The 16,450-nt window shown below is 39.7% G+C and overlaps 1 protein-coding gene across 1 annotated transcript in view; it reads left to right on the top strand.

Annotated features, from left to right (window-relative positions):
- ADA2 (adenosine deaminase 2) overlaps positions 1-11,860 on the top strand; it is a 49,618-nt gene extending 37,758 nt beyond the window's left edge. Inside the window, exons 5-10 of the mRNA XM_036758627.1 lie at positions 373-500; positions 1,138-1,228; positions 4,359-4,467; positions 5,597-5,754; positions 10,126-10,328; positions 10,540-11,860. Of these exons, the coding sequence (XP_036614522.1) occupies positions 373-500; positions 1,138-1,228; positions 4,359-4,467; positions 5,597-5,754; positions 10,126-10,328; positions 10,540-10,642 (792 nt within the window). The 3' untranslated portion in view covers positions 10,643-11,860. The remainder of the gene's footprint in view (positions 1-372; positions 501-1,137; positions 1,229-4,358; positions 4,468-5,596; positions 5,755-10,125; positions 10,329-10,539) is intronic.
- Positions 11,861-16,450: the final 4,590 nt, after the last annotated feature.

Here is a 16,450-nt window from a genome sequence, read left to right as displayed (position 1 = left end):
GTCTAATTTTTAGTGATTTGGAACATTTTTAAAAATGTGGTTGTTGATAGATTTAATGTCTTTCTTTGAAAATTAGTTATTCATATTGTTTGGCCACTTATCTATTATCTTTCCCCAACTATGGAGGAATTCCCATAACTTGAATTGAACACTGAAAACTAAGCTTTGGGCATTTCAGATGGGAAACAGAGACCTGCTCTGGAAAGGGAGATGGGTTCATAACAGACATAGGGAGCCACAGGGAATCTGCTCCTTTCTACTCCTGTTCCTTTCACAGAAGGCTCAGTAAGGATGATGTTTTGTTACAATCAAGTCCTACTTCTCTGAGATCCATTTGGGATCATGTTTTCCTCTCTTCTCTCCACTACTGAGGTATATGAACTAAATGGGCAAACCTATGACCAAGAATGGTCACTGAAGACTTACCAAGAAGTGGCCCAGGAGTTTGCCAAAGACCATCCTGACTTCACTGGAGCCAGAATCATTTATAGCAGCAACAGGTGAGAGAAGGTTGGTTCCTAGGCTTTGGTGTGGGCAGGGTGTCAGGGCCTGAGTGAGAAAGAGGAACAAAGCTAGAAAATGAAAAGGCATGAAATAGTAATATAGTTTGTAAAGATGGAGAGGAGGTGGTATCTGAGCTGACCATTGAAAGAAGAGGATTTCAACAGGTAGAGTTGAGAAGAGAGAAAATTTCAGGTACAGGAAAGTCTGAGTGAATTCAAAGATGTAAGAGAGAGCAGTACATGATTAGAGAATAGCTAATAGTTTAGTTTGATTAGAGTTTAATATGTATGAGGGGGAATATTGTGAAATAAGATTGAAACTAGATTAGGGGGGACTTAAATGTCAAAGCCTGTAAGAAGTTTTCCACAGATGCAGAACCCAATGACATGTGAAAAAAGTTTCCCTGTCCATAGTTCCAAAGATGATGAATCGCTTTGGTGATGAATTGGTGATGAATTTTGAAGAAACTATGCTATCACCTAAGGATTGGAGTAGCGCTGCTGGGTATGGGAGGCAGGGAGTGATAGGAGTGTGATGAAAATAGGGTACCAGCTCCAGAAGCAAGAGGTAATCACTTGGAGAGATATTCAACCATTAACACAATAACAGGTGCTTCTTTCTATTTTTTCTAAGGATAAAAGATGTGGCTCACATTACTGAATCTGTCCGGATAGCTATGAAGCTCAGAGTCAAGTTCCCAGAGAGCATGGCAGGATTTGACCTGGTAGCTTTTATCTTACCCATAACATATGGGGTGGCAGTCTGGGGGCTGGAACTGGTTTTTGGGTAGAGATGGAATGCAAACTGAGTAGTCTGTTCTTCATGAAGGGAATACCTTGGGTGTGTTGAAAAATCATTTGAGAAGAAAGGGTAGAAAGGGCTTGGGGTGGGGTGCACAGAGGAAGCTCAAAAAGAAAGTTCCCAGAATAGGAGGAATAGGATGGTTTGGTCATTGATTATAGCTATTTCTTCCATTATTCCTCTCTTCCCCTCACCTTCCCCCCTGGAAATGACCTTTGTGCCCTCTGGCACCTAATATAATCATTAACCCCACAGAGAAAGAGAGCCAGGAATGACTCTAGAGCAATTATGAAATGGATGAATTTTTTTTCAATACTCTGTTTCTATTCCTAACCTCCATTCTCTGGGAGTTTGCCTCGTGCAACCTAATGTTCTTTCCTCTCTCTGCCCTCCCTCCCCCCATTTTTCTGAGATCTCAAGGCCAGGATTTCAATGTGAAAGCTAGGTAATCTGACAAAGGATTCTAATTAGCAAAAGGGAGACCTGGCTTCCTCCTAGATAAGAAATACATTTTATTTTTTTAATTAAGATTTTTTATTTTTAGCTTACAACACTCAGTTCCACATGATTTTGAGTTCCAGATTTTCTTCTCCCCCCTCCCCCCTCCTTCCCCAAGATGGCATGGAGTCTGATATATCTTCTACATATAACTTCGCATTAAACTTATTTACACAATAGTCAAGTTGTAAAGAAAAATTATGACCAATGGAATGAATCAGGAGAAAGAACAAACAAAACAAAAAAAACACAAAAATAATAACAAAAGAGGAGAAAAAAAACAAAAGAAGAAAAAAGGGAGATCAAACAGTTTGCTTCAATCTGCATTCAGATTCCATAGTTCTTTCTCTGGATGTAAATATCTCTCTCCATCATGAGTCCTTTGGAGTTGTCTTTAAACCTTGTATTGCTGAGAAGAGCCAAGTCTATCAAGGTTAATCATCACAGAATCAATATATCTGTGGTTGTGTATAATGTTCTCCTGGTTCTGCTCTTCTCACTCAGCATCATATTGTATAGGTTTTTCCAGGTTATTATGAAGTCCGTATCTTCCCCATTTCTTCTAGCACAATAGTATTCCATTACATTCATATACCACAACTTGTTCAGCCATTCCCCAGTTGATGGGCATTCCCTTGATTTCCAATTCTTTGCTACCACAAAAAGAGCCACTATAAATATTTTTGTACATACAGGTCCCTTTCCCTCTTGTGTGATCTCTTTGGGATATAGCCCTAGAAGTGGTCAAAGGGTATGCACATTTTTATAGCCCTTTGGGCATAGTTCCAAATTGCTCTCCAGAATGGCTGGATCTCTTCACAACTCCACCAACAATGTGACGGTGTTCCAATTTTCCCACATCCTCTCCAGCATTTATCATTTTCCTGTTTTGTCATGTTAGCCAATCTGACAGGAGAGATGTGGTACCTAAGAGTTGTTTTGATTTGCGTTTCTCTAATCAGTAGTGATTTAGAGTACTTTTTCATATGCCTATAGATATCTTTAATTTCTTCCTCTGAAAACTGCGTGTTCATATCCTTTGACCATTTCTCTATTGGGGAATGACTTATATTCCTATAAATTTGGTCCAGTTCCCTGTGTATTTTAGAGATGAGGCCTTTATCAGAGACACAAGTTGTAAAGATCTTCTCCCAATTTTTTGCTTCCCTCCTAATCTTTGTTGCATTGGCTTTGTTTCTACAAAAACTTTTCAATTTAACATAATCAGAACTATCCATTTTACATTTTGTAATGCTCTCTGTCTCTTGTTGTGTCATAAATTCTTTCCTTTCCCATAAATCTGATAGGTAAACTATTCCTTGCTCTCCCAAATTGCTTATAGTATCAGCCGTTATTCCTAAATCATGAACCCATTTTGACTTTATTTTGGTATATGGTGTAAGATATTGGTCTATGCCCAGTTTCTGCCCTACCATTTTCCAATTTTCCCAGCAGTTTTTGTGAAATAGTGAATTCTTAGCCCAGAAGCTGGATTCTTTGGGTTTATCAAAGAGTAGATTGCTATAGTCGTTGACTACAAGAAATACATTTTAGCTGTGAACTGGCCAGGAAGCCAGGAAGGCCTGGGTTCACATCTCACCTTTGATACATACTATGAGTGAGACCCTGGACATTTCAGTGCTCTAGGCAACTCTCTGAGGTGATAAATTACAGAGAGAGAGAAAAGGTGCCACCTGGCATTGGTAGAAGGTGTTTCCTCCCTATGAAATAAAAAGTATTTCTCTATGCTGATAAAATCACAGATACAGTTTTTATCCCTATGTTTCCTGGTAATAAGGCTCTATCTAGCCTTTGTCACCTAACTTAGAGTGAGAGTAAAGGGGAGTTATTTTTAATTTGGTTTTGGCCTGGGCCTTTGGGAATTCATTCAAGTCACATCTCTCAGCCCTCTACCCCTAGGACTAGCCCTGGAGAGATGAGGGGATAGAAAAGCACAAGTCTGGAATATTTGGGAGGGGGAGGAGTTGTTTAAAAGTTTTGGGATGGTATCTCAGCCTGGTGTAAAGGAAAAGAGTGTTGGAAGCCAAGAAGATTTGGCCTTAAGTCCTAGCTTTGACATTTACTAGTTGTGTTCCCAGGCCCTCAAAGCCTGTTTTTTCCTCCATAAAATGGGAATAATGATACTTATAAACCTTAGAGTTCTGTATAAATTTGAGCTGTTATTATTATCCTCTGTTCATACTTCATACCTTGGATGGAAGTTGTATAGAACTATAGAATGTCAGAAATGAAAAAGACTTTATGGTTTATCTAGTCTAATTCCTTCACTTTATAACTGAGGGAACTGAGTCCCAGGGAGATCATGTTGCCTCTCATATCCAAGATCACACAGCTGGTTACTGGCAGATGAATCTAGAACTAGGTCTCCTGACTCTCAGCCCAGTGCTGTCTCCCCCAAGGCTATTGGTCATCTCCCCAGGTCCTAGTGGCAATGGTGGCTGAATATATGGAAGAGCTGTGATGACAGGGCATAGAACTCATCAGCAAAACTAAGGTGTATATTAGGTAAATGTGCCTTCTCTTCTCTCCCACAGGTGGGTCAAGAGGACAAGGGGCATTCCTTGTGGGAGCTGAAGGAAGCTTTGCTCCTCCCAGCCACTCAAGGCTTTGACTTGCCTTACTTCTTCCACGCTGGAGAGACAGGTGAGCTGCAGCATCCTTAGGAGCCATAAGACATGACCGACAGTATACAACTTTATGGAATATGAGAGAATGGGAATTAATGCACTTCATTATCATTATCTAAAAACACATATGGAGGCTGTCTCAAGTGTATATTAGGCCAATGATGAAAACAGCTGCTTCTTGCTACCAGATGCCTATCTCTTTAGTCTTGAGATGCTGATAATCCAGGTTTATCTTCTGCTTCTATATGGGCTCAATTAATCCTTATAATATTTCCTACTGGCCTCAGTTCATGAAGCATAGCCATTTGCCCAGGCTACTTGAGTCTAGGAAAACTGGCTAGATGAGAGCCCAGTGCAGAGGGCAGGCAGTTTTCTGTATTCTTGGATAGTATATCAACCACAGAGCCCTGCTTTCTTCCGAGGGCTTCTTTTGGGTTAGCACAGAAGCACACTGTAATGCTGGTAGTATACAACCATTACTATCCTGGAATCATAGACTAAGGGCTAGAAGGGACCATGAAGGCCATCAAGTCACAGATCAGGAAACTGAGTCCCAGAGACATAAAGTGATTTGCCTGAAGTCACGGAGGTAGAGAATGACAATCACATTTAGGCAGTGAGTAATGGAGCTGGAAATCAAATTCAGTTTCTCTCACCTAAAATTTAATGCTTTTTTTCACCAAGCCATACATTTCTTATGCATTATAGTATACCCATTGAAAATATCTCTACCTTTCCTGTCATATTGCTTTCATTTTCATCATAATCCTCCTCTCCACAGCCTCCATGTATACAATCTAATTAGATTCAATTTAATTCCGTTCAGAGGGCATTGGAATCAGGAGGGCCTGGGTTAAAATCTTGATTTTGACACAAGTTGTGTGATCATGTGCTATTCACTTAAGCTCTTAGAGCCCCCAAATAATTCTCCAAGACTGTCTGTCATAGATTGATTTGCTGACCTGTACTGGTAGAGGTAGTTTCCACACATAGAATTTCCCAGGACAATGAAATCATAGGTCCAGACCAATAACAACAACACCTTATATTTATATAGCACTACGGTGCTTTCCTCATAACAATCCATGTTGTGGTCCATACAGCTGGTTCCATCCACTAGTAAAGTCTTGATTCTTCACTTCCAGATTGGCAGGGCACTTCCATAGATGAGAACGTTCTAGATGCCCTAGTGCTGAACACCACCAGGATTGGCCATGGATTTGCTCTGGGCAGACACCCGATGGCCAGAAATATCTCTTGGAATAGGGACATTCCTATAGAAGTGTGTCCCATCTCTAACCAGGTATGATTCCCAGGGCTTGTATCTGGGTTTAACTCTAGACCAGATCTCATCAGGAAATGCATGTGAGGTTCCTTCTAGTCCTCTACGAGTGAGTGCTCAATGGTGGTCATTTTTAGGGAGAGCTCTGTTTATTACCAAGACTCCTGTTTCTGCTCTGACTCACATTCCTCTTATGATGCCCATTTCTACATATCCTCTCTTTCTCATCTTGTCAGCAGAGATGCGTAGGAATTATCTGAGCCTGTACCATGAAGCATGGTTAGTGCTGTTAGTGAAAACTGACTTCAGAACCATGGACGGTAACAATGAAGATACTCACAAGGATGGAGGAATTAGGGCTGAAGCAGTGTGAGACACGGAATTGGGGAAGTTAGCTGGAAAAAGAAGAGTTCAACATACAAAATCATCAAATACTAAACTTGGAAGGGATTTTACCAGTCATCTAGTTCAACTCCTTCATTTTATAGAGGAGGATATTGTGGTATAGAGAGGTTAAGTACCTGCCTATGGTCATATTTCCAGTAAGTATCAGAGCCAGGGTTCAAATCCAGGTCTCTTGTCAAGTGCTCTTTTCATTATGCAACATTCAATTCATTAAAGGAGTTTTTTCTTATTTTGAACCTAACAAGCAGCAAATAAAATGAATATTTCCATATACATCACAGAACAGAAGAGGGGATCATAGATGAAAGTGTGAACATCTACTGGCTCCAATCTATCTTTACAGCCTCATTGGACATTACTCCTCCTCCCATACTCCATGACTTAGTGTAGGAACAATTTGGCTAGTAGCTACTGTGGCTGTGTAAGACCAACAGTAACCAGCACACAGAAGGCTGCTAACACAGGTTCTTTGATCTGCTTTACTAAGGAAAGTCATGTTAAGGGGTTAACAATTTTACTTTAATCCAACATACAAATATCATTCACTTAGTTCGGGAGGAAAAGCCAGCATCCTGAACTTCAGAGCAAGTACAAACAAATTACACACACAATATAAACAGACCAAATCACAATTCATAGTTACCAGGAAAGCATCAACATCTGGGTTCACAAGCCGGGAGTCTCCTTGAGTGGCTGCCCAGAGTCCCATGCCACTCTTCCAGTGACTGAGAGCCCCAGACAGAACACCAACCTTTGAGCTTTTATACTCTGTTCAGGGCTTGAAGGATTCACATCTAATCAGCAAAAGGGCATGAGCCTGGGGCTTTACACTTAGTTAGCAAAAGGGTATATGTCTGCCGCTTTGCACCTAGTAAGACTCAATCAAAGACACTCAATTAATTTAGCATTCTAAAACAGTAAAAAAAAAAGTCCCACCTTAATTACCAATACACTTAGCTAAACCAACCTTTTTTCATCTCCTCACACATGCCAATTGCATCTACCATTTCTTTGCCTTTGCGACTCCAGTGGTTTCCTATTACTTCCAGAAGCAAATATAAAATTATTTGTTTGGCATTTAAAACCCTTCTCAACCTGGCCCTTTCCAGTCTTAGTCTCCTCCAATATCCTGTGATCCAGTGACACTGGCCTTCTTGGTATTCTTCAGATAGTACATTCCATCCTCCATCTCTCCATGCCTTTTCATTGGCTATCCTCCATGCTTGGAATGCTCCCCTTCCTAATCTCCACTACTGGTATCTGTGGCTTCCTTTTGGTTTTATTTTCATAGTATTTTATTTTTTCCCAGTTGCATGTCAAGACAATTTTTAGCATTCAGTTTTACAAGATTTTGAGTTCCAGATTTTTCTCCTTCCCTCTCCTCCCCTCTTCCTAAAATATTAGGCAATTTGATATGGGTTAGATATGTGCAATTGTGTAAAACAGATTTCCATATTAGTCGCAATTGTGAAAGAAAAAATAGATCAAAAGGAAAAAAAAACAGGGGAAAAAGATAGTGAAGAAAAGTATGCTTTGATCTGCATTCAGAGTCTGTCAGTTCTTTGTATGGATGTGGATAGCATTTTCTATCATGGGTCCTTTGTACTTGTCTTGGCTCATTGTGTTGCTGAGAAGACTAAGTCATTCATAGTTAATCATCACACAATATTGCTGATACTGTGTTCAATGTTTTTCTGATTCTGCTCATTTCACTTTTCATCAGTTCATATAAATCTTTCCAGGTTTTTTCTGAAATCTGCCTATTGATTGTTTCTTATTGCACAATAGTATTCCATTACATTCTTACACCACAACTTGTTTAGCCATTTCCCAGTTGATGGACATCCCCTCAATTTCCAATATTTTGCCACCAAGAAAAGGGCTGCTATACCAAGGGCTATGCTATTTTGTACATGTAGGTCCTTTTCCCTTTTTTATGATCTTTTTGGGATACAGACCTACTAGTGGTATTGCTGGATCAAAAGGTATGCACAGTTTGGCTGTCCTTTGGGCATAGTTCCAAATTGCCAGTTCACAACTCCACCAACAGTACGTTAGTGTCCCAATTTTTCCACATCCTCTCCAACATTTATCATTTCCCTTTTTTGCATGTTTAATCTAATCTGATAGGTGTGAGGTGGTACCTCAGAGTTGTTTTAATTTGCATTTATTTAATCAAAAGTGATTTAGAGCACTTCTTCATGTGACTAGCTTTGATCAGATAGCTTTGATTTCTTCATCTGAAAACTGCCTGTTCATATCCTTTGATCATTTATCAATTGGGGAATGGCTTGTATGCTTATAAATTTGACCCTCTATATATTTGAGAAATGAGGCCTTTGTCAGAGAACATAATGATTGCTGTAAAAGATTGTTTCCCAGCTTTCTGTTTTTCTTCTAAGCTTGATTGCATTAGTTTTGTTTATGCAAAAGCTTTTTAATTTAATATAATCAAAAGGATCTATTTTTATTTGATAATGCTCTTTATCTCTAGTTTGGTCATGAATTCTTCCCTTCTCTATAAATCTAACAGGTAAAATATTCCTTGCTCTCCCAAATTGCTTATGGTGTCACCCTTTATGTATGAATCATGTACCCATTATGACCATATCTTAGTATATGATGTGAGATGTTGGTCTACACTTAGTCTGTACCCTATTGTTTTCCAGTTTTCCCTGAAGTTTTTATCAAATAGTGAGTTCTTATCCCAGAGGCTGGGTTCTTTGGGTTTATCAAACACTATGGTCATTTACTACTGTGTCTTGTGTACATAATCTCTTCTGCTGACCCACCACTTTGTTTCTTAGACAGTACCAGATAGTTTTGATGATTACTGCTTTATAATATAGTTTGAGATCTGGTATTGCTAGGCTACCTTCCTTTATATTTTTTTCATTAATTCCCTTGAAATTTTTGACCTTCTGTTCTTCCAGATCAATTTTGTTGTTATTATTTCTAGTTCTATCAAATAATCTTTTGGTAGTTTGATTGGTATGGCATGGAATAGGTAAATTAGTTTGGGCAGAATTGTCATTTTTATTATATTGGCTTGGCCTACCCATGAACAATTGATATTTTTCCAATTGTCTAGATCTGACTTTATTTGTGTGAAAAGTGCTTTGTAATTGTGTTCATATAGTTCCTGGGTTTGTCTTGGCAGGTAGACTCCCAAATATTTTATATTGTCTACAGTTATTTTAACTGAAATTTCTCTTCCTATTTCTTGCTGCTTGTAGTTTCCTTTAATACTCAGTTTAAATCTCACCTTCTCCAGAAGGCCTTTCCTCTTCTCCTTTCTACTGCTAGTGCCTTCCCTCTGAGATTACCTTTCATTTGCATGGTATATAGCTTGTATTACAATTATTTGCACGTTATTTTCTACATTACAATGTAAAGTCCTCGAGGTGAGGGACAGTGTTTTTGCCTTTCTTTGTATTCCCATGTCTTAGCACAATTCTGGCACATAGTAAGCATTTAATAAATGCTCATTTACTGAGTGATCTGACATGCCTGTAATGAATTAGTTCCTTATATCTGCCTTGTAGAATCCCTTTCATTTTTTTAAGATGCAATTCAAGCATCATCTTTTGCGTTAAACTTTTCCTGTTCCCCTCAATGGCTAGTGTCTTCCCTTACGAACCACTTTGTACTTAACTACTTTGTATTTATTTACATCATACACACTACTCACACACACATATGTGTTGTTTCCTCCATTTGAATGTAAGCTCCTTGTGAATAGAGATTATTTCATTCTTTGTACTTGTAGCTCTAGTGCCTCGCACAGTCTCTTGTACATAGTAGTTTAATAAATACTTATTGTTTGATTGATCTATTCCTTAGCAAACTCATCCCTAAATATTACCCTGCTAACTAGAATATTGATAGAAGTTGGAAAGGAATTGTGTGTGATATCCTGGGTCTTATCTCTCGACTTCTTTTTGTGACTTGTAGTATACTTTTTGCTTTCCTATTATTCCCTGGCAGGTTCTCCAGTTGGTATCTGACCTAAGGAACCACCCAGCGGCTTCTCTAATGTCCAGTGGGCACCCTATGGTGGTCAGTTCTGATGACCCATCTATGTTTGGGGCCAAGGGCCTGTCTTATGACTTCTATGAAGCTTTCATGGGCATTGGAGGGATGAAGGCTAACTTGAGGACCCTCAAACAGTTGGCATTGAATTCAATCAAGTGAGTGTCCCTGCTCATATCCCATCTCTTCCTCTCTAGAAAGTGTAGTTCACCACATTCCTGGGGCCTAATCTCTCTTCTTCTCCTTCTTTCCTGAACAGAGTCTTTTCCCTGGACCTCCCACCCCACCCACCCCCCCACCTCCAACTCTGATAACTGAAGAATAACAGAACCCTTTCTCAAGGCTGGTACTATCTTTTTGTTCCTGTAGGTATAGCTCCCTGTCAGTGGACAAGAAGAAAACCACTAATGAAGTCTGGCAGAAGAAATGGGACAAGTTTGTGGATGACCTGGCCAGGGGGATGAAGCTATGAAGTAACATATCTATTGAGGATTTTCTTGAGGCCATACCTGCAAGAATTGAGCCTTCTTGAAGAAACACCTCATGTATCTATATCCTGGCTCATATTCTGATATTTGGAAGAGAAAAGTAATAAGCTGGCCCTGTCACCTCTGCAAATAAATGAATCTGTGGGACTCTTCAGAGCCGTGGGGCTTGTGGCCCATATAGCCAGACAGTGACAAATTCCTTGAACTCCTAGGCAAACTAATGCTTTCCTGTGTGCCCATCATCTTGAATCCTGGCTGGCAGTCAGCCCTTTCTCCTTTAGCTTATGCCCTTAGGGTGGGTTTTGGCAGAATAAAACCTGCTACTAGAAGCAGCAGATAGTGCAGTAAAAAGAGCATTGGATTTGGAGGCAGGACACTTATGTTCGAGTCTTGCTCCTGACTAGTTGTGTAGCCTTGGAAAATTCACTTAACCTTGCTCAGTGTTTGTTTTTTTCAGATGTAAGATAGAGATAATAAAATTTACACTACCTACCTCACAGGGCTATAGAAATGGGAGCTATTATTCTACTTATCAGAAGTGCTCTGAGTGGAAGGTTTGAGTGGATAATGTCTAAGGTAGCTCTGACTCAAGGATCTGGTTGCTCTCTGATTGATAACTCTCACCAATGCTTAGGACAGTGTCTTTAGGTCCCAAACTAATAATAAGTCTAGTTTAAAAAAGTTAGGAAAAGTGGGACTGTCCCAGTGAGATATATAGGATTGCCACAGCAGGATGCCATGGCAGTGAATGGGCATCAGCAGTATAGCACCCAGGACCCAAGTACCTACTTGGTAAAATGAGATAGTTGATATTCATGGAGTTGTGACCTAATTCAACCATTTTGTAGAGCAATTTGGAACTATATCCCAAGGACTATAAAAGCATGCATACTCTTTGACCTGGCAATACCACTACTAGGTCTGTACCCCAAAGAGATCAAAGAAAAAGAAAAATGACCTATATGTACAGAAATATTTATAGCAGCTCTTTTTGTGGTGGCACTAAATTGGAAATTGAGAGGATGGCTAAACAAGTTGTGTTATATGATCGTGATGGAGTACTATTGTGTTATAAGAAATGACAAGAGGCATGGTCTCAGAAAAAACATGGCAAGATCTATATGAACTGATGCAAAATGAAGTGGTTTTGTTCCTCAGTGCCTGGCATGTAGTAAGTACTTAATAAAATTTTTCATTCATCCATATTATCTTTATATGTGTATATAGATACACACACATGCACACAATTACCCAAATTCAAGATACTGTTTGGGTCAGCATCAGCTCAAATACACAGCTCATGAATTTCCATCTAGTTTTTACCTGACCAAATCAGATTACATCTTAACATATTAAATGCAAAAGGCAATAATTAAAGTAGAATAGAAATGTTCAAATAGATCTATGCTCTCATCAACTTGGAAGTTCCTTCCAATGAAACCCATCCATACCAGCCCAATCTGTACAACTCTCATACATATCATCCCATAAGTTCATCACATGGGCCCACCCGATCTTTGATTTCTCTGACATTGAGGGTACTAGTGGCACACTCCGGTCATCCACCAGTCATTTTCATTCTTATCACATGACCAATCCATCACCACTATTGTACAATTTTGATGACATCCTTTAATAATAATAATTAGCATTTTTATAGAGCTTTAAGGTTTATAAAGAGTTTTACAAATATCTCATTTTATCTTCACAACAACCCTGAGAGGTAAGTGTTATTATTATCCCCATTTTACAGAGGAAGCAGACAAAGGTCAAGTGACTTGTCCAGGGGTCACATAGCTAATAAGTGTCTGAGATGGGATCTGAACTCAGATCTTCCTGACTCTAGGCCCAGCATTTTGTCTACTGGACCAACTTTATACCTGTTCTTCATGGTTCTTTGTTAGTTATATATTTGGTTAGATGTTGCAGCTTGCTCATACCCACCAAGCACCTTTCCACTGCCCATTGTGATGTTCATCTTAAGTTTTCTAAATGCAGTGGTGTTCCATGTCTTGATGCTATGCAGCAACACCAATAAAAATTTTGCATTGAAAAGATGAGCCTTGCTGCTATGATTGACAGTAAAAGTAAAAGTAAGTTCCCCAAAGCAATCCAGCCTACTCTTTTCATTTCCTTTGTCCATCTATATCCTCTGTCCCAGATATACAACTATTGGACAAGCTCTATATGGGTCCATTTGGATGCATGTTGAAATCTGGGGAGTAGACATGGTAAGTAACAAGGAAAATCCTCCGGGCATACATCACTGAAAAAGCCTCAGTGCGTAAATCACTGGCTGAGAGGGAACACATAGCTTAGACAACCCACACTCTAAGGACCATATTCCCAATAAAATATTGCTCTGTCTCTAAAGCAGCTGCTGCTGGTTATCGCTGGGCTTCTTCCTCTCTTCCACTGCCATCTGCTGTTTAGCTGATGAACTACTACTTACATCAGCTGTTTTTGCAGTTAACTCATTTCTCTTCCCCAATTGGGAAAGTCCCAACTTGTTTGTGAAGTAGTCCATAGCCTCAGGGATACTTCAGCTCTTTTGTGAGTCTGAGTACAGCCCACCCAACCAGCAAAGCCAGACCAGTCATTTTGACTGCTCTTGCTTCCACCCCCTTGCATTGGTGGGTACATAGTAGTCACTCCATATGTATTTGTTGAATGGATTGAGAGTGGGGAAGTGAAGACAGTTGATTTTTCAGTTTCTTATTGTCTGACAGCCATCCATCAGAACACCAATGACTATCAATTAAAGCATCTTGCTATCTGGCCTACTATTGCCTACCTCACCCCACCAGCAACAGGGTGAAATGAGAAGTAGGGGAACAATTTATATAATAACAACATTATAAAGAGTGGCTTTGAAAGATTTTAAGAACCCTAATCAATGCAATATTATGATAATCCAGTATTACGATAAAGTCCAACAAACTGAAGCTGAAACATGCTGTCTACCTCCTGATATTGAGAAGAAAGCCTGAAAATGCAGAATGAGATATGTTTTTGGTACATTTCTTTAAAGGATTGTCCTCTTTATTCTCCAAGGGTAGGCCTTTATTTCTCAATAGGTTTTCTTTTCCTCCCTCTCATATGACTGCCTCAATCAAAATTTCCTTTCTTGGCCACTACTACATAATATGTGTTAAATCTCCCAAGTAGAATGTAAAGTCCTTAAGGTTAGGGATTGACTCATTTAGCACAGTGTCTGGTATATATTAGGCATTTAATAAAAGCACATTGATTAGAGATCACCCTAGAGCTTCACCTAGCAAGACGTGAGGAGACAGAGTGAAGCTGATGATGATTGTTCTATTTTCCTACCATTATTCCCAAATCATCCCAAATCACACTTCCTACATCTATTTATTTTAATGATGATCTCCAAAATAATGTGCCTCTCCCTTGTGTCCCCTAAAAGAGGTAGCAAGTATTAGAAGGAAGATTGGAATCTAAGTGTTCCTTATTCCAAGTCTGATACTCTTAGTGAAATGCAGGATGGATGAAATGGACGGGTGAACAATTGTGTGATCAGGACTATTCTAGTCACTGTAGAATAGAAATTCTGTCTGGGGTGGGCAGGTGGTTGGTATGGATTCTTGGGGTTAGAATTCTAACCAATTGAAAGGACAGGAAAATTTGCAAGATACCAAGGTGGAACATCTTACAGTGGTGGTGGTAAGGGTGTCATAGTTCGGTCATCATACATAAATATATTTAGTTAAAAGTGTCCTCAGAGGTCATCTACTCCAATTCCTTCATTTTATAGATAAAGACACTGACTTGGGCAGAATCACATAGGTAGTAAGCACATTTCTAGATTGAGAACAGGACAGGAGAAAGTTCAGTAACTGGCTATTATTAGGCTCCCTTTGGAAAAATCTAGATAATCCAGACAGTAGTCACTTCTACCACCACATAGATGGTCATGGAATGGATACTGCCACACAGAGGGCTTTTGTAGAACAACTGTCTAAAGACCATTCTAGACCAGCTGAGCCTGACTCAGTTCAGACCTACACCACCAATGACCTTTTTCATTTTGAATATCAGGAGACAAGGCCCAGAAGAGATTGTGGCTTGCCCAACATCACACAGTGAAAGAGCCAATGTAGTACACACTTCCCCTTTCTTTCAGTTTAGCGAACACTCCATTATCCCATCCTGCCTCCCTCAGTGTTCCTATGTGTTTAAAGCATAATCTGATGGTGGCTGCATAGTAGTTTTGTGTGGGTAGGGTTATTCCACTCACTGTCTATAGAATTCAGCAGGACTCACAGAATAACTCTCAGAGGGCTCTCTTCTATTTACTATTTCTCTTCTTTGACTGGAATCCACTGATCCCTCTAAGAGCCACTGTTTCCTTTTTGTTCCAGTATTCATTGCTCAGGTTGATCCTTTGACTTTCTTCCATGGCCCATCTTTATTTAAAATTAACCCCATTCTTGGAAATAGCATCAACTTTCCACCTTCATCAAACATTATTAGAGTCTGAGCACAGAATGCCTATTGAATTTTATTTTTTCTCTTGGTCATTCTTTTTTTTTTTTTTTGTTGTTGTTGTTTTGGAAGGGCAATTGGGGTTAAGTGACTTGCCCAAGGTCACACAGCTAGTACATATGTCAAGTGTCTGAGGCCGGATTTGAACTCAGGTCCTCCTGACTCCAGGGCTGGTGCTCTACTTACTGTGCCACCTAGCTGCCCCTATTTTTTTCTTGGGCTAGGAATTGGGGTGGCTATGGGGGTGTCCATAGATTGTACTATGGCCTGGTAAAGCCATTCAGATGAACAGACCTCTTCCTCTTCTACTACCTGATATACCTTGCCTACCTGATATAACCTCTCTCCTTAATTCTGGGCTTCAGAAATTTGCTATTAAGCTTAAGGGCCTTGTACTAATGGAGCCCACCTCCTGCCCTTTTCTCCCTACTCATTCCCCTCCCTTCCCTTTTAGAATAAAAGAACAAAAAGAAGAATGTGGAAAGGAAGTGGTGATTACTAAGACTGAGGGGAACGGTGGATAAAGTCATAATCCTGAGCCTGTCTCTTATAGGTGACTGTGTATGGGATGTGCTGCTGTCCCCTAGTGCTACCAATTGATTGTGCCTCTGGTGGCCCTCCATCTAAACCCTCAGGTCCTATATGGAAAAAGAAAGTTGTCTTTTTAGTCAATTCCTTCCTCCTAAAGGTTGCGTCACCTGATGCTTACATATGCTGAGGCTGGTGTTCAGAGATGTGAAGAAGTGTAGGGAATGATTTAAATTATATCACGGGAAAAAAAATTCTGCTAATTGATTCGAGAAGGTCCAAGAAAGCCTGTCTTCCCTTCAGGCCCGGAGAAGTGTACAAAGACAGAACGAGAAAGTAGAAAGGGGACTGACCTGGAGTCAGAAGGCCTGAATTCAAGCCCTTGCTCTTAAGCTCTCAGAGTCTCTTTGTCTTGGACCTGGAATGAGGTCCAGCAGGTACAAGTTTCAGAGAAGCAAATTTCAAAGATCAACATGAGGAAAAAAATTCTAACATCATAGCTGGTCCAAAAATGGAATTGACTACTTTGAGAGCTGATAGTCAGCTTATTTGTATTCGGTGCTTTTGCAGTTTATGAAATGTTTTCCCTATAATAAAACTTCAGACAATGAAACAGGTCTATAAAATTTGGACAAGGTTATACAATTAGTAACTTTTGGAACTAGGACCAAAACTTAGGTCTTCTAACTCAAAGTCCACTGCATTTTTCAATGAGTAATCATTGGAGGTCTTCATTTAAAGGCTTGGTAATCAATCAA

Source organism: Trichosurus vulpecula, chromosome 5, assembly GCF_011100635.1.
Source record: "Trichosurus vulpecula isolate mTriVul1 chromosome 5, mTriVul1.pri, whole genome shotgun sequence".
Classification (NCBI taxonomy): Eukaryota; Metazoa; Chordata; class Mammalia; order Diprotodontia; family Phalangeridae; genus Trichosurus; species Trichosurus vulpecula.
The sequence above is the reverse complement of the archived record's forward strand: the minus strand, read 5'-3'. Positions and strand labels throughout refer to the sequence as shown.